This window comes from Tiliqua scincoides, chromosome 3 (assembly GCF_035046505.1).
Source record: "Tiliqua scincoides isolate rTilSci1 chromosome 3, rTilSci1.hap2, whole genome shotgun sequence".
Classification (NCBI taxonomy): domain Eukaryota; kingdom Metazoa; phylum Chordata; class Lepidosauria; order Squamata; family Scincidae; genus Tiliqua; species Tiliqua scincoides.
Window position 1 is genome coordinate 194,594,819 of NC_089823.1, and position 25,887 is coordinate 194,620,705.

General features: G+C 44.5%; 1 protein-coding gene across 1 annotated transcript in view; it reads left to right on the forward strand.

Annotated features, from left to right (window-relative positions):
* The window catches only part of ESPNL (espin like), a 46,038-nt gene extending 24,081 nt beyond the window's left edge, over nt 1–21,957 (forward strand). The window contains exons 3-10 of the mRNA XM_066621489.1: nt 2,443–2,629; nt 4,147–4,329; nt 4,544–4,675; nt 16,304–16,468; nt 17,321–17,414; nt 17,864–17,949; nt 18,713–18,910; nt 20,380–21,957. Coding sequence (XP_066477586.1) covers nt 2,443–2,629; nt 4,147–4,329; nt 4,544–4,675; nt 16,304–16,468; nt 17,321–17,414; nt 17,864–17,949; nt 18,713–18,910; nt 20,380–21,957 — 2,623 coding nt within the window. The remainder of the gene's footprint in view (nt 1–2,442; nt 2,630–4,146; nt 4,330–4,543; nt 4,676–16,303; nt 16,469–17,320; nt 17,415–17,863; nt 17,950–18,712; nt 18,911–20,379) is intronic.
* The last annotated feature ends 3,930 nt before the right edge of the window (nt 21,958–25,887 follow it).

The window sequence follows — 25,887 nt, forward strand, 5'->3', positions numbered from 1 at the left end:
TAATAAACCACAGCTTTAGGTATTGTTCTACCTCAAGATGCTACAGCACCATTACAGTGGGAGGGAACTTATGTCTTTATGAAGCTGAGTCCTCAGCAAATGGGGAATAAATGCAAACAACCAGCAATAAACCATGGTTTATGTGTTGTACACCTGCAAACTCAAACCATGGTTTTGGCTTTTAACTAGGGTTAGCACAGACCATGGTTTCATGCTATGTTTGAACTCAGTCATTTTCTTTCTGACATGCTTATCATTTGGATGGATTTTCCAGTACGTGTCTGGTAGATTTTCCCCAAGGGTCAGGTTTCTAATTACCAAGAGGTAGTTGTCACTATAGTCTCTTGTGTATGTTACAATTCCCCCCAGGAGACCTTGGACTCATCTTTCACCCAAAGGCCATGAAAAACCTATTATCTACTAGGATCATTAGACTCTCAGCTGTTTACTGTGCTTCCTCCTGGTAGGGGGCAGGAAATGTGAGGAACAAAAATGCTGGTGCACGCAAGGGGAGATGGAGTAAGAGAAGCTGGTAGCATGATCAGGTCACTCCACCATTCAGCCAGAGAAAAACATGGCAGCAAGTGTTATGAAGGATATTTATATGCCGCTTTTCAACAAAAAGTAGTTCACACAGTGATTTACAAAACAATTGATTTGCAAAACAAATCAATAAATGGCTCCCTGTCCCCAAAGGGCTCGTTAGTTGGCAACCTTCAGTCTCGAAAGACTATGGTATCACGCTCTGAAAGGTGGTTCTGGAACAGCGTCTAGTGTGGCTGAAAAGGCCGATTCGGGAGTGACAATCCCTTCCACACTGGGAGCAAGTGCAGTCTGTCCCTGGCCTGTCTCCCTGGCTATGGGCCTTCCTTCTTTGCCTCTTAGCCTCAGACTGTTGGCCAAGTGTCTCTTCAAACTGGGAAAGGCCATGTTGCACAGCCTGCCTCCAAGCGGGCCGCTCAGAGGCCAGGGTTTCCCACTTGTTGAGGTCCACTCCTAAGGCCTTCAGATCCCTCTTGCAGATGTCCTTGTATCGCAGCTGTGGCCTACCTGTAGGGCGCTTTCCTTGCACAAGTTCTCCATAGAGGAGATCCTTTGGGATCCGGCCATCATCCATCCCAAAGGGCTCACAGTCTAACAAAAGACACAAAAGAGACAGCCACTGAAAAAGAGGCCATGCTGGAGTGAAGTGGGACAACTGCTCTCCCCCGCTGTATATAATACCACCACTTTAATGAAATGAAGTTTAAAATTCTGGGAGATGGTATAGAAAAAGTTGGAAGGAATATAGCTGCAAAGTCTGGATTTTGTGGTCAAAATGACATGCTATGTGGGAATTAAGTCCCCACTTTCCTCATTTCTTAAAAAGTAGCCATGGGAGATGAGAACTTTGGTGTGTGGCCTTTGATCCCACTCCAGCTGCTATTTGCTGCAGAGGAGAAAACCAAAGGGTTAAATCACCTTTGAGGCATCATGGAGCCCTCTGTGTTAATCTCTGATCATTGTTATTGTAGAAGAGAAAGCAGAGAAAGCATTTGTCATCCAGAAGAGCATTTCATGTTCACATCAATACCTATTGAACCAAGAACTGCTTTAAAAGTCTCTTGTTTGACAACACTCTGAGAATCAACAGACTTGCATAGTTAATTCCTGTTTATCCAGGCAACAAAGGAGCAGCATCTGAGACAATGGATAAGGATTCACCTGCTATCCAGGGAGAGAAGAGCTGGAGGAAACACAGCTGCCCTCTGCTGGCAATGAAATAATGAACATAAAGCCCAATACAACTCCTGTCATCTTCATGTGATGGTCCCAAGCCTCAATTCTTTTGCTTCATCCATGTATCTCCTTGTTCTATAGCATGAAAGGATGTATTTGAATATGTTCATTATATGTACCTAGTGTTTTTTTTTTATTTTTGCTATTTTGTTGATTTTTTACATTTCACCCCACCCTTCTTTCAAGGAACCTGGGGCAGCATGTGTGGGTCCATCTCACTTTACCTTCACAAGAACCCTGTGAATTAGGTTAGGCTGAAAGTTTAGCAGTATGTAGATGTTATCCATGCATGGGCAAGAACATGTGATTCAATGAGGATAGCAAGAGTGTGCCATCAAGCTCCAGTGCTGTGCAAATGTAGTCCTGAAGCCCCATCCCGCACCTACAGTGTTTGTTTGCAATAACAAATGCTGTCCCTGGGGGATCATGATGGAAGGCCAGATCTACCCTTTACTTTGAATGGCTAGTTGACCTGGGGACGGTCAGGTCTACCATCTGCCCAGTGGTGCATTTGACACCCCAGGTGTATTTGACACCTAGAGTGGACTGTCCCCATCCCGCCCTTTGTATGCCATTGACTCTGACTACCACTCCTAAATCTCCACAGAAGTGATGAGTCTCACCATCACTGCTAACACCTGTATCTTTTCTCTCCTCTAACAGTTGTGTGAACAAGCAGACGCAAAGTGGAGCTACGCCACTGTATCTTGCCAGCCAGGAGGGCCACCTCCACATTGTGCAGTTTCTGGCGAAGGACTGTAGAGCTGATGTGCACCTGAGAGCACATGATGGCATGACAGTGTTGCATGCAGCTACTTGTGGCGGTCACTATGCTGTTGTCGTCTGGCTGGTAAACTTGCTTTTGTGTATTTTGGGTAGCATGGAAGGTTTCTTGACAACTGTTTTGCCAAAGCAGACTTGAGAGACTCCGTGTGAGACCTTCCAGCCCAACATGGAGATTAGGATATGGCAAAGCTCCTTGTTCAGGGCAGGACACTTATTTTCCTGCCTTGGTTGCAAGTTTCTCATGATGGATATGACACTGGAGAGCCTATTCTCACAACCACTTTTGCATATGGCAGTGTGGAACAAAGCCGGTTCATGTTGACTTTTAGCATTTCCCAGAGGATGAGTTGGTTGTGTGCACCTGTTTCTTTGCCAAAAGATGAACTCATTGCATGGCAGTGAGTGCATGCGGTCAGCTTAGTATGCACTGGGAGAGGTTTTTTTTTTATCTCAGTCACACTGTGCTGGATTGATCATAAGAATGGGCCCTTGATCACTCTTCCAAGAATCCGAACTGTATTTTATATATGGCAAATCTATATTTGGATTAAGTTACAGTGAACCAGACTGCATCTCGGCCCTGTAGCAAATGAAGCAGGTAATCCATCTCTGTGAGTATGGCAAAACCTGGACAAAGAGGAAGGAAAAGTTAGCTATGAGCAAAAATTGGCTCTTCACATTGGCCTTGTGACTTGGCCTTATTTCTTGTGGCTGGTTACACAGGCCAACACACATTTTGCTTTCTTAAACGTTACACCAATTCCTGGGTATATTTGTGGTGCTGATTCCAAAAATGGCATCCGTTTTACCCTATCACGTCTAGTTTTGGAGATATAGTATAGCCCATGGTGTCAAACTCATTTCATACCGAGGGCCGAATGGCATTCATGATACCTGCTGAGGGTTGGAAGTGATGTCATTAGGCAGGAAGTGATGTCATTAAACAACTCATAACCAAAAATAAGCACTTTTTCTCACTTAGGAATTCATTAACTACAAATGACAGAAGAGAAAACACACAAATCTTTATCATATTTCAAGATATGGGAGAACCCAATTTTCGTGGGGTCTGCCCTTTTAGTAGTAACACCTCAGCACTGCTCAGCAGCTGAGAGCCTGATAAAAAGCTTCCGTGGGCTGCATCTGGCCCCGGGCCTTATGTTTGACACCCCTGGTATAGCCTCATTAGTGAATGGTTCGAGCAGCTTCCTCATGAGGAAGCCATGGTGTAGGCTTTTTAAAATCTTCCTCATGAGGAAGCCTACACCATGGCTTCCTCATGAGGAAGCTGCTTGAACCATTCACTATACTATATCTCTATACTATACTATATCTCCAAAACTAAATGTGATAGGGCAAAACGGATGCCATTTTTGGAATCAGCACCCAAATGCATATCAAACCACCATAAAGTTTGGGAAAAACTTTTATGACCCTCAATTTTGTAGGCCTGTGTTATCAGCCAGCCACAAGAATTAAGAAAAGCAGCCATGACACAAAGGCGAAAGATAGGTTATCTTCATCACAGAAAGGCAGTCTTCATTTCTGCAATAACACACACATCTTTTTTCTTCTGTGTAGGTAACCTTCACTGACATCAGCCTTGCCGCTCAGGATGAGGAAGGCGCCACTGCACTCCATTTTGCTGCCAGAGGGGGACATGCTGCCATTGTGGACAGGCTGCTTCTTATGGGTGCTGAGGTAGTGTTAGACTACTGGGCAGGAACCCCTCTCCATGATGCAGCAAAGAATGGGCACCTGAAGGTAACTGGTGATATCATGACACAAAACATGAGATTGGGACATGAGATTGGGAAGCTGCACAGAACTCTGTTACTGCCCAAACCTTTATTTGTGATAGCGGAACTCGCATCCCTCTGTTGCGAGTTCCTAGTGCATATGTGATTCCCTGACATACATACATACAAATGGGTTGTATTGATCAGAATGGCATTGTTTGTTTCTTTGTTTTTTCCAGTGCTGCCAAATGCTGCTCTCCCACCAAGTAGATCCAAGAGCCTGCGATGGGGATGGTTACACTGCATGGGAGCTGGCAGAATACAATGGACACAGGCAGTGTGCACGGTACCTGCAGGAGGCAGAGCACCTAGTAATTTAAACATTATGTTTTGATATTTTAATCTTTGTAAACCACTGAAAGTACAGATTGACAGCCTAGTCCTAATAGGGCCTTATGGTGCCAGAATTAGCGTTAAGAACATAAGAACAGCCCCACTGGATCAGGCCATAGGCCCATCTAGTCCAGCTTCCTGTATCTCACAGCGGCCCACCAAATGCCCCAGGGAGCACACCAGTTAACAAGAGACCTCATCCTGGTGCCCTCCCTTGCATCTGACATAGCCCATTTCTAATATCAGGAGGCTGCACATACACATCATGGCTTGTAACCTGTAATGGATTTTTCCTCCAGAAATTTGTCCAATCCCCTTTTAAAGGCATCCAGGCCAGATGCTGTCACCACATTAATTTTTTTTTTCTTCACATTTTTATACCGCCCTTCCTCAAAAGAGTTCAGGGCAGTGTACACAGCTTCTCCCCTCCTTTTGTCCTCACAACAACCCTGTGAGGTAGGTGAGGCTAAGATAAAGTGACTGGCCCGAGGTCACCCAGGAAGCTACATGGCTGAGGGGGGATATGAACCTGGATCTTCCAGGTCTAAGTCTACCTTCCAAACCACTACACCACCCTGGCTCTCACATCCTGTGGCAAGGGGTTCCACCGACCAACCACACACTGAGTAAAGAAATATTTTATTTTGTCTGTCCTAACTCTCTCAACACTCAATTTTAGTGGATATCCCCTGGTTCTGGTGTTATGGGAGAGTGTAAAGAGCATCTCTCTATCCTTCCCATGCATAATTATGTATGTTTCAATTATGTCCCCCCTCAGGTGCCTCTTTTCTAGGCTGAAGAGGCTCAAATGCCGTAGCCTTTCCTCATAAGGAAGGTGCTCCAGCCCAGTAATCATCTTAGTCGCTCTCTTTTGCACCTTTTCCATTTCCACTATGTCCTTTTTGAGATGTGGCGACCAGAACTGAACACAATACTCCAGGTGTTGCCTTGCCATCGATTTGTACAATGGCATTATAATATTAGCTGTTTTGTTCTCAATACCTTTTCTAATGATCCCAAGCATAGAACTGGCCTTCTTTACTGCTGCCGCACATTAGGTCAACACTTCCATCGACCTGTCCACCACCACCCCAAGATCTCTCTCCTGATCTGTCACAGACAGCTCAGAACCCATCAGCCTATATGTGAAGTTTTGATTTTTAGCCCAATGTGCATGACTTTACACTTACCTACATTGAAGCACATCTGCCATTTTGCTGTCCATTCTGCCATTTTGGAGATATCCTTCTGGAGCTCCTCACAATCACTTCTGGTCTTCACCACTCGGAAAAATTTAGTGTCATCTGCAAACTTAGCCACCTCACTGCTCAATCCTGTCTCCAGGTCATTTATGAAGAGCACCGGTCCCAGGACAGATCCTTGGGGCATACCACTTTTCACCTCTCTCCATTGTGAAAATTGCACATTGACACCCACTCTCTGTTTCCTGGTCTTCAACCTGTTCACAATCCAGGAGAGGACCTACCCTCAAATTCCCTGACTGTGGAGTTTTTTTAGTAGCCTTTGGTGAGGGACCGTGTCGAACGCCTTCTGAAAGTCGAGATATATAATGTCCACGGGTTCTCCCACATCCACATGCCTGTTGACCTTTTCAAAGAATTCTAAAAGGTTCATGAGGCAAGAGCATTCCAGCAGCTCTCTCCAGCAGCGTTCTAAGGCTCTGTACAACTATTGCAAAGCGTGACCCACCATTCCATGAGGTCTGGCTGCTGCCACAAGCAACAAGCAGCTTGGTCCATGAACCAGTGGGTCATCCATGTCCCCAGTGCTGGTAAGTCAGCATGGGGGGAGGGGCTGGGATCAGGGCAGGCAGGAGGGAAGTCTGAGGCCGGGAAGAGGGTGGCAGCGGCAGTAGCAGTGCTGCCAATATCCTATTCCCCTTTCTATCACTTTTGGGGCTTTTTAGCTTGGAAAAAAGGCAATTCAGGAGGGATATGTTTAAATTTATAAATTCATGCAGAGTGGAGAGAGACCTCCCTTTCTCACAATACTAGGTCATCAGTGAAACTGATTGGCAAGAGATTTAGGACGGACAAAAGGAGGTACTTCTTCACACAGTCTGTGCGAAGTCTGTGGAATTTGTTGCCACATGACTCGCAGTCATTGATAGACCTGTCCTCCATGAATTTATCCAATTTACAGTTATCCAAACTATACTGATGACCGTAAAAAGGAATTAGATAAATTCATGGAGGACAGGTCTATCAATGGCTGCTGGTCATGATGAGGACTAGTCAGTACCTCTAGGTTCAGCAGCTGTGTGCCTCTGAATACCAGTTGCAGGGGAGCAAAGCTGCGAGAGAAATGTGCCTTCCTCTCCTCTTTGCGGGCTCCCTGGAGGCTGCTATGAGAAGCTGCATACTGGACTAGATGGACCTTTGACCTGATCCAGCAAGTCTCTTCTTATGTTTTTCACTGAGAAAGTTCAGAATTTGAAATAACCATTGAAAGGACAATTCAGAAGGACTAAACTTTCACAAGCGATGGTCTGCCTGGGTACCAGAAGGCGGACGGAACTAGTAAGAAGCAAATGATGGCCATTAATAGATGGTTTAGAACTAATCTGCCTCCATATTTTAAAAGGGCAGCTCTCTATATTACAAGCGGTCCAGAGGGATTTAAAAAAAAAGTCTTCCAGTATATCTGGAATATGGATTTGTGTAAGCAGTTGGACTGCAAAGAGTGCTTGTTTGTTACTGGAACATCCTAGTACTAAGTGGCAGGAGGATATGATAGTCAAGGAGGGGGAGACCTTTGTGATGTAATTAACTTTATTTGGCAGAAAAAGATCTTGTTAGGCACATCATGACTTGAGTTCTTCCTTTCAGAATTCTTACATCTGCCTGCCTCATACCCACTTAATCATTGTCCCTGTGACCTCATTGCTGCTGCCTCACCGACTTCCACATGATCAAACAGAGGCTAGAGAAACGTGTTGCTGAGTTGCCACAATCTTCCGCAGTAGCTACTGCTGGAGTGAGGTGCTTGCTCCCTGCGGTAACACTGAAGGAATCCAATCTGTGCCCTTCCTGCTTTTGCAGCTATTTTTGGTTTGTCATTAGCAAAGTGGAAAATTTTCACCTGTACACCCTGGCACTGGGTTAACTGGGCAGGCATGTGGCAGGGCCTGCTGGCTGACTGTGCCACTGTTAGGACATGAATGCTAGAAAGCAATTAGTAGGCAACTGATAGTGAGATAGAGGGTCCACAGTTCAGACTGTGCTCTTGGATAAGACTCTTCAAATGACCACCTAGATTTCGACAAGTTTCCACAGCTGAGGCTGTGCACAGAAAGAATCACAATGGGGCTTCAGAATGGCACTGCAGTTAACTTGAGAAGCTGGTCCTGAAATCCTAATCAAGTTCTTGGGTTTCACTGAACAAAGCACAGTAAATCCTTGCTACAGCCTGAGATTTGGAATGGGTCCCTCTGAAACCAGAGCCCTCTGTCATCACTCAGTTTCCCATTAAAATATTAATGGGGAAAAACATCTCCCCAGAGCACTTTCTGGCATTGCCTAATTAAAATAGAGGTGTGTATATATGTGGGCTTGGACACAAGGGTCCTGGGCATCTCCTGCACACATCTTAAGAGCTAACAAGGCCTGTTCCTTATTCATTTCCACCAACCCTGAGAGGTGCAAGAAGACACATGCAGCAGGAGAAAGTAGTGGGCTGGACACCGACACCAGCTGGGGAACTGCCATCAAGATCTGGCAGTAAAAACAAGGGCTTAGTCGGGAGGCCTGGGGCAATAGGAGACTGTCTAGTAGTTGGTTAGGGGGGTGGGTTGCAAGATTTGGCAAGGGAGTTTCTCCATGGAGCTGTTGTATCACTGATTTCTGGGTTGCATTAGAATGGTCTTAAAAGTGGGGCTGGCTGCTCTGCCTCTTCCTGGATCTCAACAGGACCATGATCCAGAGTAGGTCTCAGTGTTTCAGTGAGTAGGTCTCAGTAGGTCTCAGTGTTTTCCTCCTTCTTATGAGTAGGGTAGGCTTTGGACAGCCAAGTAAGTGCTACTTTTGCTGGGCCTGAGCTTTGGCAAAGGCCTTTCATTGTTTCTGCTCCCAGGGGTGATGCAGGAGTCCCAGAGTACTGTTGGAGGTCCCAGTGGAGAGAGTATCATATCTCCTCATCTGAGGGAGAGACTGACTGTCCTTCAGGGTGTTGGCTTTCCAACGTCCCAACCAATGCTTAGCATGGCAAGAGAGTCTGTTCTCAGTGGGTTCAGAGTCTAGGCACAGACAGGCAGGACATTCCCAGCACCCTTTGCAGCACATGACAGGGAGCCAGATATGACGCACATGTAATCATCCTGGTTGAGCAAAGAGAGGGCAGATGCCTTTGCTTGCATTGATGGTCATGGAAACCTGGCATCTCTGAGCTTTCCATAGTAAAGACATATGGTCTTTACAGTCTAATTACAGAGGCCCTTGTAGTGTAGGAGCACTCACTGAAGAACAGGATATCATTGTCCAACTGATGAAAACCAAGTCAACAATTAGCTTATATGGCAGGCTTCAATCATGTCTGTTTCATGTTCATGCCATAGGTGAGAAGTACTATGAATGGCTTTCTAGTACATGCTGAGCTAAGGAAAGCTTTTTGCATTAGTGGCTAAATGGAGCTGTGGAACCAAAGAAACAACTATAGAAATGTTCAAGCAGCCATGTGTGCTTTTCAAACATCAGATTCAGGGATGTGATTTTTGCTCTGGGGTCCGTGTGATCATGTATTTTATGTATACCCTGTATTCATTTTTAGCTGTGATGCTCCAGCTGATTTCTAGCTGCAGCGAAGAAAGCACACATTTTAGGTTAAATAACCAAGCTGCATGTGCTTTTCATATAGTCATTGGGGCCTATTTGGTTAAGTGTCAGGGCAGACTGTGTCATGCAGGTGGAATAAAGTCAATAGTGCTTAATGTAATATTGATGAAAGATGTAGTATCAAACGAGGAAACATGGCCCTCTTGAAGAACAGGTTCCCGTCTCAGGTTAACAGTACCGTACTAATGTGGAAAACTGTCATTTCATGACACAACTATAAACTTGCATTACATGCTTAATCATAGCACCTTTCCCTGGGGTGTGTGAGGGAGAAGTTCATTAACCCATAGACCAGTGATTTTCAACCTTTTTCATCACATGGCGCATTGACAAGGCACTCAAATTGTTAAGGCACACAATCTGTTTTTTGCCCATCAACAAGGCATACCATACTGCTGGCAGGGGGTTCACACCCCTAATGGTCCTACTAATAAATGACTCTCCCCAAACTCCTGTGGTACACCTGTAAACCATTCACAGCACACCAATGTGCCAGGGCACAGTGGTTGAAATGTCACTGCCATAGACTTTTAAATCCAAAGGAATTGTGGTGAGATATAGACCTTCGGTGACATGTGCATTCCAATTCCTCTTGACAAGCAATAATGAAAGATGTCACTAAATAGCAGAATGAGCCTATGCATGTTTATTCAGATGTAAATTCCATTGAATTAACTGGAACTGACTCCCAGGTAACTGTGTTTAGGTTTGTTGCCTAGGTTTCCCATGCGCAAGGCCAGGACTAGAATGGTTCCTCCCTTGACCCCAGTCCTTGAATAAGGACTGACCTTTACTTTGATACTCATTGTCACATTTTTCTTCCTTTTCTGGGCACCATTCTGCATGCACAGTGTTCAGAGATGCACCTGGAGGAGCAGAAGGAACAGATAATTTTGCAGTATTGTTTCCTGGTATGCTATGTGACCAATTTTTCAGGGAAAGAAACTCCCAAAAGTAAAGCAATGATAAGTAATTTTATCCTATCATCGTGTATTGTGCATCATAAGGGCATTGTGGGATGTCTTGGGTGGCCTCTTCTTATGGCTCTCCTGGATGCTGCCATCTTGGATCACACAAGATCTTTCACAAATTTCATGAAAGCTCATGTGCATCATGCAGCATCTTGTACAATCTAAGATGGTAGCGCCTGGGAAAGCCAAAAAGAAGATGCTGCTGTGAAAGAAGGGCACTGTGACCATGGTAAGTTTGGGAACCACTGCCCTATTCCATTAAAAGTGTAAATGTTTACAAAATTTTTACAAAATACAAAAATCAATATCCTAATCTTTTTACACAGCCTTGCTACCTGTATGGTGTCATTGCCACGTCATGGGTAAATAATGTTGGGATGAAAGGAAGCATATATTGCAACCAACTGTGAGCAAAAATGATGGTGCCTGGTTGAGGCCATTTGTTTTTCTCAGCAGCTCTTATGCAGCTCTTCTGTTCTGCTCTCTGCCTTTTCTGTAATTAGCTCCAATGTACACAATTGTCTGTACTGAGGCAGGCTTTGTTCACTAACATCCTCAGCTAGAATTACATGTTCTTTTCAGTGCCTTTGACATACGTGGTTTGATCCTGTTTCCTCTTTGCAAGTATAGGCTTTGTTCCATTATAGGCCATTTGCTTCTGGTCTTTGTGTGATGTCTTCACAGCCAGCGCGGCAGCATGGGAGACAGTCACAAGAACGCAGTGTGCCAAATCTTGTGCAGCATTCTCAGCAGTGCCTGCTTCTGGGACAGCAGTCTTTGCTCCTTCCCTCATTCCTGTTTAGAGGTAGAAATAGTTCAGAGTCATTCAGTTTGTTCACTTTTGTTCCCTGATGTAGGACAGCTCATGTTTTAAAGCATCTCTGATTGGTGCTTGCCCAGTCATATCTTGAATTTCTTCAAAACAGGAGTTAACACTATCTTCCTTGACAACTGGTTTCACTGATGAACTGCCCTTATTTTTAAAGAGATCTTCTCCCAGGGTTGAGTTGCTCTGCTGCAAGGGGTAGAATCAAAAACTTCACTCAATTGACTATTTTTCACATTTTAATACCACCCTTCCTCCAAGGAGCTCAGGGTGGTGTACATGGTTCTTTCCCTCCTTTTGTCCTCATGCCAACCCTGTGGTGACTGAGTGGGGAATAGGGAGGGGGGAACAAATGGGGGACAAGGAGACAGCAGGATCCTATCCTCTCTGTTTTGAGGCTACCCATCCCTTTCCTCTCCTTGGACATATGCCACCAAAAGTGATGGCATATGTCCAAATATAGGTAGCCTTAGGGCTTACCAGGAGATAAGTATAAATGTTTTAAACTTACCTCCTGTAGGCCCTCCCACATCTTTTTGGTGCAGCTGCTTCAGCTGGAGGGGAAATGGACAGGTTTGGGCTGTTAAAGTCCTAAATGTCTTAAGACAGAAGGATCGCCTTCCCCAATATGTGACTGCCTGTCCCCTGAGTGTGTTAGAGGAGGTCCTCTTACACACTCTGCCACTGTCTGTCATGCATGGGTGGGAGAGAAAGGATGACAGAGAAAGCTTTTTCTGTTGTTTGCCCAATATGTCAAATTCCCTGCCCTGAGAAATGAGTTGGATCCCTCCCTGTTTTCATTTTGCTACCTGTTAAAAACATTGCTTTTTGTGCCAGGCCTTTGAATGTTAGTTCTCACAGTTTCAATTGGTGTAATGGTCTAGTATTTGGGTTCCCTCTGTTACTATGTTATGTTAGTGCTATGTTTGTATTATTTGGCTTTCATTGTGGTTTTATTGCTTTAATTTTCCTTTTAAGCTGCCTTGAGCACCTCCTTTTGGGAAGGGAAAGGTGAGACAAGAAATTTTTTAAAATAATAAACAGATGTTTGTTGTATGCCCCATAATTATGGCCATGTACTGCCTGAAGATTCACCACTGAGCATCTTTCAGAAAAACAGTTACAGCCCAATCCTAAGGGCTGCTGGCACTGCTGCCATTTCCCACTAGGCCAGAACAGCTGCCGGAGTCTTCTCGGTTCCTTTACCCCATGTAGCCCCAATGGGTCTTCTTGAATCTACTCCATCTCCTGAGCTGGTGCAGAACCAAAGAAGCCCATGTTGGGCTCTGCAGCTCCAGAGGGGCATAGGATTCAGCAGCAGTTTCTGCTGCCCCCTCCCAGTCCTGATCTGCCTGCTGGCCCTTCCTCGCCCACCCAGTTTCTACCTCTTCCTGTCCTCCCCTGCCAGGAAAAGCCTCCCTGCCAATTGGAGAGGATACTACTTAACACCGGAACTCTTCATTGGCATCCTTCTGGTGCTGAGGCCCAGTGCTAATGGGCGCTGACCTCTCAGTTGGTGCTGAGTGTCCCTTGTTGGTGGGAAAGTGCCTTTTGCAACACTCATCGCTGGCTGGAACCTCAAGATTGGGCTCTTAGTCTGGCTATTGGAGGAAGGAGGTTGGTGTGTGGGATGTTTTAATTTCATGATAATAGGATAGTTTGTATTCGAGTATAGTGTTATTCACCCCAATTGTGCTGGTCTCAAAATAAATCGTAATAATTACATTCTCAGTAAATGAGGAAAAGCTTCCTTCTGGAATTACACTTGAAAGCCTCATTTTGCTAGTAGGATCAGGCAATAACTTTCTCCCTGTACCTAGTTAATTGTTCTGACTTCTTTATACTCCTGGTTCATTATTAAATTCTAGCTCTTAGTTAAATTGCACTTTTGTAATCCATCCCTTCCAATCCATTAAATCCATATATAATGTATGGAGGCTGCTCTGATGAGAGAAGTCATTCATGTACATAAGGGCCAAACCAGATCTGATGCAGGAGTTCCATGGTCAGATCTCGCAGCTTTCTTTTTTACTGTTATGATGATACCAGGAGCTCCAACTTTGATTAGGGTAGTGCTGGGGATGGGATGTTTTTACTCTTCTCCCCCAAATTGTTTTCCTGACTGAAAGTACTCCATGAAGTTACTATTAGCTTGATGGACCCTCCTCTATCTGCTTTAACCTATTTCTGCTCAGCCCCCAGGTGTACACATTTGATCCCTGTTGCATATATGCAAAGTTGGGCAGAAATGGCTTAAAATTGGTTTGCTTTCAAGTCATGAGATCAGATCCCAAATCTTCCATGTCACATATGGTTTGACTCTCAGTCTCAGCAACTCGTTTTGCACTGGCTGCTTGGAAGAATGAAAGTCACTTAAGAAGCCTCTGGCTTCCAGCTTTTGCCTGAACTTGCTGATCTCTAGCACTGGCCATGAAGATGGACTCAAGTGTGAACTGATCCAAAGAGGCATCCTTCGTGTTTTGGTTCTGCTAAACTTAGCTGAATGTTCTATCTTCTTTTCTATACAAAGCTTATACAATTTAGTAAAAGAATGGAAAAGAAAGAAAGGGCGGTTTGGGGAACAGAGTCAGCCAGCCATATCTGTCTCATACAGCTAATAGCTCCAGCCCCTTTTTGCTGCCCTGCCACCTGATGCTCAGCCTTCAAATATTAATGCAATGCTAATTGTGACTCCCTGACCTCCACCCTTTTTCCTGCTGGCATTTACCACACAATGCAGTCTCTGGCTGCCTCTAGACAGAAGCACTGAAGAGTCTAGTTTCTCCTTCTTTCAAGACTAGTTATTAGTGTTGACTTGTTCCTTATGAAACTCTGAACTTCCTAAGGCCTAGATCTAATCAAAGGAGCATGTGTTCATTCCTCTTGTGTTTCAAGTGGACTCTGCAAAAGACAGGAAATGTGTGATTGGTATGTATCTCTTTGAACAGTTTCTTAATTTGACTTGTCACTTATGCCCAGTGATGTCATAGCAAACTAGATAAGTTAATGCTGGAGTGAAAAGCACCCCCTACTGGTGGGGGAAAGCATTTTAGAATTAGATTTCTGCTGATATGACTGCAATCTATCCTGTCAGTTCATGGACTATTTCTCAGCACAAGGAATATGCACCAGGAATATTTGAGTGTCTTGAATCCCCATTTTCCAGAATAATTTGCTTCAAATTTGTTTTCTGAACTGCAATCTCATTGGTCAAATTTCCCCAGTATTAGAAGTGTGTTTCAATTGCTTAGGCTAAAGACACTGTACAGATTATAATAATTTGTGAATTAAATGGCGGGGCTTAGAATTAAAGGCATGTGTATCTTTTGAAGTTATTTTGGGTCTGGCATTACTATAGTAAGAAATGAAAAGGATGGCCTGTTCTTTTAACTATAATGGTTAGCTTTGGGTTACTAGATTGTAAGTTATCTCATACTTCAGTATGTAAAAAGGAACCTATACTGAGGTCTTGCTAGTCTGCAAACATACATCAGTTTAATTGATTACTCAATCAGATAGTAAAAATGCAGGTTATTAATCAATTAAGAATTCTTGGCTTGATTGACAACCCTCATGTGTGGGGCTGTCAACAAAAAACCAACTGGTTAACTACATCAATGGAAATGCTGAATCATTGAAGGCAAACAGCACACCCGTCCAAGGCCCAGTAACACAAAAACATCACACTGAAAGTGTAAGGTCCTTCTTAACACACCTTGCAGGCAGACCTCTGAGAAGACCCCCATATGTGCTCTCCCTAAACCTAGAAAGAAGAACAGCTGTTCCACACACCAGATATTGAACAGCATGCAGACTGTGTTGAGTGTGAAGGGAAAGAAACAGAACATGAGTCCAGCATCCATGCAAAAGGACTATTCACAGAGAGAGGAAAAGGGTGGCTATTTGATTGATAGGATGCCAATCAGCTCACTGAAAACTAAGCAGGAGTATGTCTTAGCTGGAACAAGGGATCAGGCCCTAAAATAGACAACCGGATTCTTTTCTATCAAATGCTAATTTGTTAACTGCTATCTAGTTTTGTATCACTCTGTGCTATTAAGCTATTATTTTCCAATTCCTTCTGGTATTTGTGAATCTGTTGCTACTGCGCTGTTGTTGCTGCACATCGTACATGGCTTTCCCCTGTGTCTTTTCTTATTATCACACAGAGATATAAAATAGTACTACTTATGCTGATTGCTTCGGTATCATCTTTATTTCTTGATGCTCTGATCACCTAGACGGGACAATACTAGAAGAACGATGGAAATGCGCAAGAAGTATTTGTATTTAGTCAGTTCAGAATGACTCCTAAGGGCTTCTGCATTCTTTGGAATTATTTTTATCATCCATAGGCTATGGTGGATGACATTGTTTCTCAGATACTGCTTTTAAAAGCAACGGTTGATCTAGCTGTCTAGGTCTAAAGAGATCTTTGAGAAACTTTCCTACTACAGGTGTAATGCTTCCATTCAGAAGAACACTTACACCAGTGTTTCTCAACCAGCTGTACTTGTACCACCAATGGTACTTGAGATGGCATCTTGTGGTGCACTCATGACCCCTAGTCCCCTGCCACCTGGCAGGGAGTTCAGCAATTCAATGTAACATACAGTGATAAGAGGCTCAGCTTGGTGGGCAGAACTCAAGCATGTGCATTTTTCATGCTTGAAAAAGCCCTCCTTTGTGCCCTGATCCTCTTACTGGTGTTTGTTGTATTGCATCTGGCCTTCCAATCCAGAAATAACTGGTGATGACATCATCACCAGTTACTTCCAGTAGGTGGACCATGCGAAGTGGTACAGCAGAGGACAAACGTTGACAAATGCTGACTTGCACAATTACATTTCCTGTTTAAAGGTTCCTGTGGGTATTTCCGTAAAGAACATGACTTTTGATTCTCAGCAATAAAACCAAAATGATATCTTTACACATCTACCACTGTCTGTGCCCAAACAGGTTGACCAGCAGTGTGGCTGTAACAATCAAGAAGCCCAAATAGCCAAGCTCATAGAAAAGAGGACACAGGCAACTTGTAAACATCACATACCAGCAGTTGGACAAGATGGCCTGCAAATACTGAGTGATGATACCACAACAAGCATGGAGAATGGCCAGGTAATTGTTACACTCTGGACGTTATTAGATCCAGGGCGCAATCCTAACCCGTGCTGGAGCAGGCTAACCAGGAGGCTTGCACTGCATCCAATGCGGGATTGCAGCAAGCAGCAGCTCAGCCACAGGCAAGGGGAAGCTCTTCCCTTTACCTATGGGTAAGGGCTGCACGCCCCTATGGGTCTCCTTGGACCTGCGCCACCTCCGGAGATGGCGCAAGTCCAAGGAGAGCGGAGTGGCTTGAAGCCGCTCCACTCGCCAGGGGACGGGTTGGGATCCGGCATAACCACCGGGTCCCAGCCCCGCCCCCGGCTCCCTGCATGCCCGCCCTCAGGCCCACCCTCCCCCGCCCAGTAACGCCCCCTCCCACCCCCACGCCCCCCACGCCTACCTTTGCTGCTTATGTCAGTGCGCTTGCGCCGACACAAGCAGCAGCGCAAGAGCCACAGTGGAGGCTTCTGCCTCTGTCCGCGTGTTGGCGCATCTGAATGCGCTGATGCAGCTCCCGCCTAAGGAGGCGCAAACGTGCTTTACGGCACATTTGCCACCCTCCAGGGCCACCTATACCAGCATAACTGCCGGTTAGGATTGTGCCCCCAGTCACCTAATTATGTGACACTCTTGCATCATAAGGAATGTCCACGGAATAGCAGAAGGTTGAAACTGGATAGCTTGCATTGCAGACTAGCCCCTTATCTATTAATGGAGGTGCTTATGCTACTGTCAGTACATGAACATGTGGCTCTTTGGTTTGACTTTTAATGGAAAAGAAAAGAAAAAAGAAAAAAAACTTTAAAGAGAAACAAAAAGTAGCTTTTAGTTTTCAGGGTGAAACTTCTAAACGTTGCTTATTATCTTCAGACCCAGCAGCCAATGAGACCTCTTCAGGTAAATGTAAGCCATACATCAGGCATGCAGAAAGGAGAAATTAACAGCACTCTCCAGAAAGCACCCAGTGAGTAAAGTTTTCTTGCAAAACCCAAATGCCAAACATTTATAAATGCTTTGCACCCCTGAAAGGCAATAGACATTATCAGATGTTCAGTGAATGTAAAGGGGTGAGGGGGGAAAAATCTGAATTGCACTCACTGTCCCTTCTCTTAACATGAAAGTGATCATCTGAAGGTCTGCACGGAGACTATTTGATGGCAACTGTATGTGTGACTAGGGATCCTGACTCTTACATTGCTTCTGATCATGAGGAGAAAGCATATATATAAATATAAGTATATAAATGCAATGTTCTTCAGTTAGCACAACTAATAGTGTGGATGTCTACATTATGTTTCTTCATCTCACCATTAGAGAAAAATTAACCTATCATCAACTGCACAGACAAGAAATCTTTAGGACTATCAGTGGACTACTGTCTTTGGGATAGTACTGTATTTGTCTTTGTTCCAGCTTCAAAGAACTTCAACATGGTGAAACCCACTGCATTCAACAAATCACTGATAACTGAGCTGAAGATCAATAAATCTCTACAGGCGGCTAGAATCACAGCATTGCTTGCAAACTCTGTATGTCATATTCTCATTGGGAATGTCTTTTTCCTTTCTCTTACATCCCTTTGCCCTCCCCAGATCTCTCCTGGGGTTCTTCCAGCAACACCCCTTCTGTGCTCTATTTTTCCTTGTTTGATGTGACCATTTCCTGGAATTGCCTCCAAATATCCTCTTTTCTTTTGAGAGGCAACAAGGGCACTACTCTTTCAGAGGTGGCACCACAATTCTGGGAATCCCTTCCTCGAGAGATTTGATTGGCTCCCTCTCTTTCACTGTATTTAAATGAAAGCTGAAGAATTTTCTGTTTCAAAAGGCATTCTTGCATCATTTTAAATGTGTTTCCTGGAGCAGATAAATTTACAGTTTATTCTTCCTTTTTAGAGCAATCTTGCTTGCTTTATTTTTGCTTTAAAAAGCTTTTTAGCTGCTCTTGTTATATTTTGTGTTGTGATATGTTAAAAAAAAACTTTTATTGTAAGCCAGTTTGAGAATTGTAAAATAAAATTTATTTAATGAACTATTGAAAAGTTCACTAAATAAAATATAATCCTTTTTTCAGAAGGGAACTAACCCACAAAAGAGCAGTTCTCAACTTTCTACTCCACAGAGTCTCTTGATTACTTTGGTGTTGGACTGCTTGAGAAAACATGCAACATATTGGTTTGCAGATCAATCCCAGCATGATCTTGGGCACTGCTCTTTAAACTGCTGCAAACGTCAGTAACAAACACAGGTGTCCTCTGTGCAGAGCGAGAAGACAGAGCCATCAGACACCATGGTACCAAGGAATCTCCTTTCAATGCTGGACGAAGTGGGAACATCAGATATTGATGCCCTGGTGCCTACTCATGATGAGCGAGGTTGTCCCATCCCAGAGTGGAAGCGGCAGGTGATAGTGAGGAAATTGCAGGCCCAGCTGGCATGTGAAGGAGGAGTGGAGAAGAAGGTACTGTTCTGAGCTATCAAAAGGAAAGGTGTCACTGCACTGCCTTTCCTAGTTCATGCTCTCACTTCCTTTCAGTTATTGGTTTGATCTATAAATTCCTTTCATTACAATTCCCATACTTTCACTTGGAGTGCCTCCATGTGACAGACGAATCCTTTCTTAATTGGTTTTGATTCAGTGTCATTCATAAATCCAACCTGACCACTAGGTTGCCATAAAGAAAGCAGTGAAATAATGTATCACACAGTACCTCTCAGCCTAATCCTATTGGCTGTTTACACTGCCAAACATGAAACACTAGATGGAGCAGGAAAAGCAGTGCAGGGGTTGGAGGGAAGGCTTGGAGGGGTGGAACAGGACTGGGAGACAAAACAGGGAGGAGATGGGGTGGAAAAGAGGGCGGATCAGGCCAGAGAAGGGGCCAGGTTCAGTGGTGCCAGTACGGGCTGAATTCTAACCCCCTTCTCAGGCTTGATCTACCTTCATGAGATAACGCTGAATTGTGCCAGCTGTAGAGCTGGCACAGGTTTGAGTTGACCCATGGAAGCTGCTAGGGCTTAATATTCCCTTACCCTGAGGAGGCCTCCGGAGGCCAAAACTCTCCCACAGAATACAGCAGGCCACCACGTTGGCACCACTGCATGGGGAGTTAGGACTGGGCTGCCCAATTTGTAAACCCTCCCCACTGACTCCGAGGATATGTGGGTTACCAACCTTTCCTTTTGTCTGGATAAACAACAGCCTGGAGGCACCTTCAGGATTAACAAATGTGGCACAACCTTTAGTGGATTAAAGTTCACTTAGCACTTGTTGATGTGCTTACTAGCATATGGAGTGAATTCTAACTTCAAAGGAAGTGCAGTCTCTGCTTACTTGATTGTGGCTGTCTTTGTAGGAGGGGTTGATCCTGTGCTGCATATCCTATCCCTCTTCCCAGGCTCGAGCCACCTGCACAGATCAACTCGGACTTGTGCCACCAATATCACTGTTATGGGTCCAAGTTGACACTTTGTGGCTGCTGGGGCTTATCCAGGGGCAAGGGGACAAATGTCCTATTATGCCAAGGAGACCTCCAGAAGCCAAAATTCCCCCTTGGGATTGTAGTCAGTGCCACTCCATCATCACATGGGAATTTATTTAGGATTGGGCTGTTAGTCTGTAAGGAGGAGAATTGCCTGGAGAATCTCTTAAAAATATCCTCTAATTGAATATCCTCTAACTGAATATCTCTCCTTCAGGGAGATGAGGGTACTGAGTCCTTTGACAACACTAAGGGATTCGTGCCTCTGTCAGAGAGTTGAGATCACTCCCATCTCCATATTTCTATTATTTTATGACTCAGTGGATCACTCCCTTGACTACTGATTTGTAGCAAGCTGGGGAAGGGGACACAAGGTGTTGCCTTATCTTTGAATTCTGGTGGCAAATGTGCATAGTGTTTTGCTTTCTTTCTTTCTTTCTGCATCCAGAACAAAGGAGGCTATGCAGTGGAGATGGATGATTGGCAGTACTCCCAGGCGTACAATGCCATCCTGGGGCCCTATGGGGAGCTACTGACAGAGGATGATCTCCTGTACTTAGAGAAGCAGATTGAGAAACTGCAGATGAAGAGGAAGTGCCAAGAGTATCAGAGTGAGCTAGGACGCCTGACAGAGGAGTTGCAGACAGTCCTGCCCCCTTCAGTCATCAACATCACTGTCAACAGGCAACTTCTTCCACAGGGCTCTGAGGATGAGGCTCAAGAGCTGCCTGCCTGGTGCAGTCACATGTCTGGAGTGGTAAAGAGCATGTCCTTGCTGCTCACCAACATCAATGGTATGAAGAAAGGGGAAGGGCTTGACCAACCAGCTTCCAAGGTACTTCACAAGGCAAGCCAGTCAAAGGAGTGCTCAGGAGGCACTGCCAAGAGAGAGATCCTGGAGTGTGGTGTCTCTGTAAGGAATCTGAGGGGTAACTTTGAAAAACGAGTTCTCTTGGGACAATGCAAACCTTTTGAGCTCCAAGGGTTGAAGGCCGTTCCCTGGGAATGCAAGACTGATGGAGAGACAACCCCTCAAATGATTCCATGTATCTGCAAGGGGAAGAAACAATTGGCCTATGAGGAACGTGAATTTGGAGATCTGGAGAATGCCAGTGATTCTGGCATCAGCTGTGGGGAGGCTTCCTCTGATGTGAGTGGGTCTATCTCTACATTAGAGTCTAGCACTCTCCGAAAGGAGCGCATTGTGCTGCTTTTTCTAAGTCACTGGAAGAAATCCGCTTATACTCCTTCCTTGAGATTCATGGCTAGGAAGACTCTAGATGCCCATCAGCCTGGAAAGCTGAGACTGGCAGAGGTTCTGTCAGAGGCCAAGAAGCAACAAGCCCCTACACAGAAGTCTTCGGAGGAAATAAGCAAGCTTGGCCATCTAGTTCAACAGAGATACATAATCAAGAATCTGATTGCCCACTGGAAAGACATAATCTCTCTTGCACCATCTCGTCAGACCAGGCACCTCAGTCACCAACATGCAATCTCTTCTCCAGAACAGTTCCTGCCTTATGTCCATGGTAAGCCTATTGATTACAATGCCTTAACTCTTGACCTGTTTATGCTTGGCTATTTTCACATCCTGGAGTTGGACCTGTCTCCAGAAGAACGCAAGACAAGACATCTCCTTTGCTTTGAAGTTTTTGACCACTTGGGTAGGCATCCATGGGAAATTGTGCGTGCCTTTCACAAAGCAGTGATCAATGAGATAGCTGCAGGCAAAAGAGGCTGGCGAGATGGCTTTGAGGACATCAAGGCAAGGTTTTTTGGTAAAAACAAGGACACAGCCAAGAACGTGGAATTCAAAAGAGCACCAATGGGAACAAGTCTGAAACCAGTACCCCAAGCTAGAGCCCAAAGCATGGTTCTTGAGCAAGGACAGCATGTCCCTGATTGCTTGGAACTAGGCAGTTTTAGCAATGATGAAATCTGTAAGTACATTGAAAGGAGTTTTGCTTTCTGGAAAGAAAAAGAAGCAGAAATCTTTAGAATGGAAGAGTCACGCCCTTTATGTTAGCAATCTTTATTTGTGAATGGAACTCTAAATATTTGGAGTACATAAAGGTGTCTGCTGGGACTGTGACATATTTATTACTCCATGAATGCTTCATGGAATAAGCAGGCATAAATACTGTTCTTTGCTATAAATTGCTAAGAAGACCTGCAAGGTCAATGAATGGCTTGCACGCAGTAACTCCTCAATGGCCATTTCTCTGTTGCAAAGCACCCTGGGGAGACGGGATGGGAGGGAAAGCTTACCCTCTCCTTAATCTGTTTCCTCACTCCCTCCCTGAATTTCTCACAACAACCTGTTTTTACCCTGCCAGTGTTCTGGACCTATAATTACCGTGCAAACATGGAGGTAGAAATGGTGGCAGGGGAAGTACTTCAGGAGAAAATAGACTAGAACAGTGGTTCTCACACTTTTAGCACTGGGACCCGCTTTTTAGAATGAGAATCTATTGGGACTCACCAGAAGTGATGCCATGACCAGACGTGACATCATCAAGCAGGAAAATTGTTAACAATCCTAGGCTGCAATCCTACCCACACTTACCCAGGAGTAAGTCCAATTTACTATCATTGTTAAAAGAATATACATAGTAGCTTGTTAAAAGTACAGGTCTGTAACATTTCCCGAAATGCAGTCACATACCATGGTAGCATCAAGACTAATATAGTAAAAACAAAATATTGAAATGAATGCGGACCCACCTGAAATTGGCTCATGACCCACAGTTTGAGAAACACTGGACAAGAAGAATAAAGGTTTGTTTGTTTGTGTACTGCTTTTCAAGTCAAGGGCTCTTAAAGCGGCTTACCTACAACTGAAAAACAACTTTCCCACCCCCACCCCCCAAGGTTTCTGGCTGCTGTTTGTGGTGGTTCTTTAAAAAATAGTAAACCTGATGGAAATAGGCCAGGAAAACAGCTAACAGGAAAAATCTGGCAGCATAAGAAAAATGTAGGAGTTGAGTTTCTCCTTTTGGGGCCACAAATGTAAGCATGCCCCCTGGAAGAAGAGAGCTCTGTCTCTTCTCCTCAGGCATTTAAGCACTCACTCCTCCTCAGCTCCATCTTTGCTTCACACAAGGAGACGGAGCTGTCAGTGCAGCTGAAGCTTAACATGCATTTTGCCCCTAAATGGGAGTTTAGGCACTCTTTCCATCTCAATTTTTCTTACCTTTGTTCTTAAATGATATGAAGTGGTCTGAAGATATGTATCTTAGTAGCTTATGAATTGACACACATGCCTGTTCATCTTGCAAATATGCATTTAGAAGGTGATAATCTAATCATGTGTTTGGCTGCAATCCTATACTTGCTTTCCTGGGAGTATGTACCTTGGAACACAACAGAACTTCTAAGTAGAATAGCCAAGGATTGTGCTGAGAGTTAAATCACTTTGTGCCTAAGGGTACAAGCCTAACCAACTTTCCAGCACTGACCTAGCTGCAATGCAGACCCAAGGTAAGGTAACAAACACACCCTTACCTTGAGGAGGACTCCTTGACCGACTCCTCACTGCAGACTGTAGTGCATGCCACATTGGCACAGCTATGTCAGTGCTGGAAAGTTGGTTAGGACTGCACCCTAACTGTTTTAAGGCTCTTCCCAACATTTATCCTGGGCCCAATTCACTGATGTCGTCACACAGAGACTATAAAGCACCATCTTAATTTCATACAGTGATGTGTTTGTCTCAAGTTGTCCCCATGTGGAACCACAGAACTTAGTCAGAAAGAAGGCTATTGTATTCCAATTTAATTTCAAGCTTTATGGCCTCTGTGATTAGTATTTTTCTGTTCTCTACCAATTTTCAAAAAAAGCATATGTAGAACAAAAAAGTGCTTGTTCGATCCTTTCTTTTTCTCTATAATAATTGCAATTAGCATACCAACAAAGTGATCCAGCATGAAAATACCACCATGTCCAGTTTGTTTTGGCGTTCCTCTCCTAGGGCACAACTGAAGGACTGCACCAAAGGAGCAAACTCTGTGGCATGTGTTGAATCCATCAGGCCACTTCAATGAGCCTTGTACGCCTAATCCAGAAATGTCTCACTTTGTAGATTTCATGGGCTGAACATATTACAGGACTGTACTGGGTGTCGTAGTATGAACATTTCATTTTGTAGCTATATATGGCACATTTTTTCCCCTTTGCATTTTAAATGATTTTACTGTAACCTGCAGTTTTAATAAAAAGAATATTTATCGCAGTTCAAACAAGTATTCAATCAATGCAATCATTGCTAAAGGGAATTATGGCTTTTTTCTGTCAAACTAATTGAAAACTTTTGGCCTAAGACTCTGCCCACTAACAAAGAAATCTTCTTCTGATGTCTGAGTGATCATCCATGTTTTCAATGCATGTGCTAGGTGGCAGTGGTTCCCAAACTTTTTCGCACTGAGACCCACTGGCACCCACCTAAACAAAGTTTCACTTTACCAGCCACTCAGGCCTCTGTGGCAATAAAAGGGATTGGGCAGCAGTGTTCCCCCCAAGTAGCAGGGTTGTTAACCCTTGATGCACATAGCCCAATCTGCCTTGTCAGTTTTGCGACCTATCAAAAAACAAACATGCCTAGTGCTTTAACTCTAAGACCTATCGGCCTTCATATCCGATGCCTTGCTCAGCCCTGCATGCTACCCAGCAAGAGAGAGACTGTGTAGGAATGTGTGGAGGAGAGAGGAAGAGAAACAAAGCAAGGAGGTCAGATACAACGCTTTTCTCCTCCCTTCTCAGGACTGTTGGTTGACAGACTGACCCCCAAGCCAGGTGAAAGGTTTGCTTTGTGGCATTCAGTTGCCCAAGCTGATGGCGGTGACATGGTGATTTTACTGAGAAGCAACAGATTTCTGGAGGGGAACATGGTTCATCTCAGTGCTACCCTGGAGATTGACACAATGGACAAACAGAGCAGAGCTTGAGTGCACAATAAGTCAAGCAACCCGAGTCACTGTGAAACCTGCATGTAATTACTTTTGCTTTCCCCATGCCACATTTGGACACTTTATTTGTAGCAGGAAAGCTAGTCTACATCTACACCAGTGTTGCCTAACAGGGTCACGGCATGTGCCGGTAACAATGACCCATGCTGTTTTGCACGAGGACATGCTATCACCTAATAAATCAAACACTAACCTGCTCACTAGGTGCAGTCCAGGATTTGGTTATCACTACCCTCTTAACCTCTTTCTGGCTGCTGCCTTGGTCTATTTGTGGAAATTCCTGGGGAAGGAGTGAGGAGCAACATGGCAGTCTGTCCTATGCACTGATATAAGTAGCTCATTGGACTATATTTAGCAGACGACAGTGGGAACTGCAGACCGTTGCATAGGAAAGGAGAATAGAGAGTCCTTGAATCATCATTACTGAATGAATGAGGGGATGAGGTAGTTTTCCCTGTGTTGATGTCTTTTCATACATTCCCCCCCCCCCACACACACGAAGCTCAGAGTCCTGTGATGATGAATCAATGTTTGCCACTCCGTGCCTCATATGCCACTATCTTTTTTTCCCCTGGACTTAACTATTAGATGCCTAGTTCACAAATAAAGAGATGTCGCTTTTACTCCAGATAGCAGTTGCATTATCTGGGGCAGGGACTTTATTTTAACAACAATTTCCCAACAGAAAATGTGTGGATGGTGCTCAGCAAATGAGGTAGAATATGCTTTTTGGCATATTGAACTACTGTAGAAATCAATTGATGATTTAAGGGTGACTTCTAGCCTTCTGCCCCTCTATGAAATCTTGGCTTAAACAGCCTGATCTCCACTTCCAGTGGGCATATTTTTTCCACCCAAGCTCTCTTCCTATCTGCTTCTTGGTCTGTTACTTTAAGAGCAGGTGGCCTGGAGAGAGTAACTGTCAAAGCACCTCACAGCTTTCCCCCACCCTGGCTGCAAGCTCCAGTCTAAAAATATATGTGTACACACAC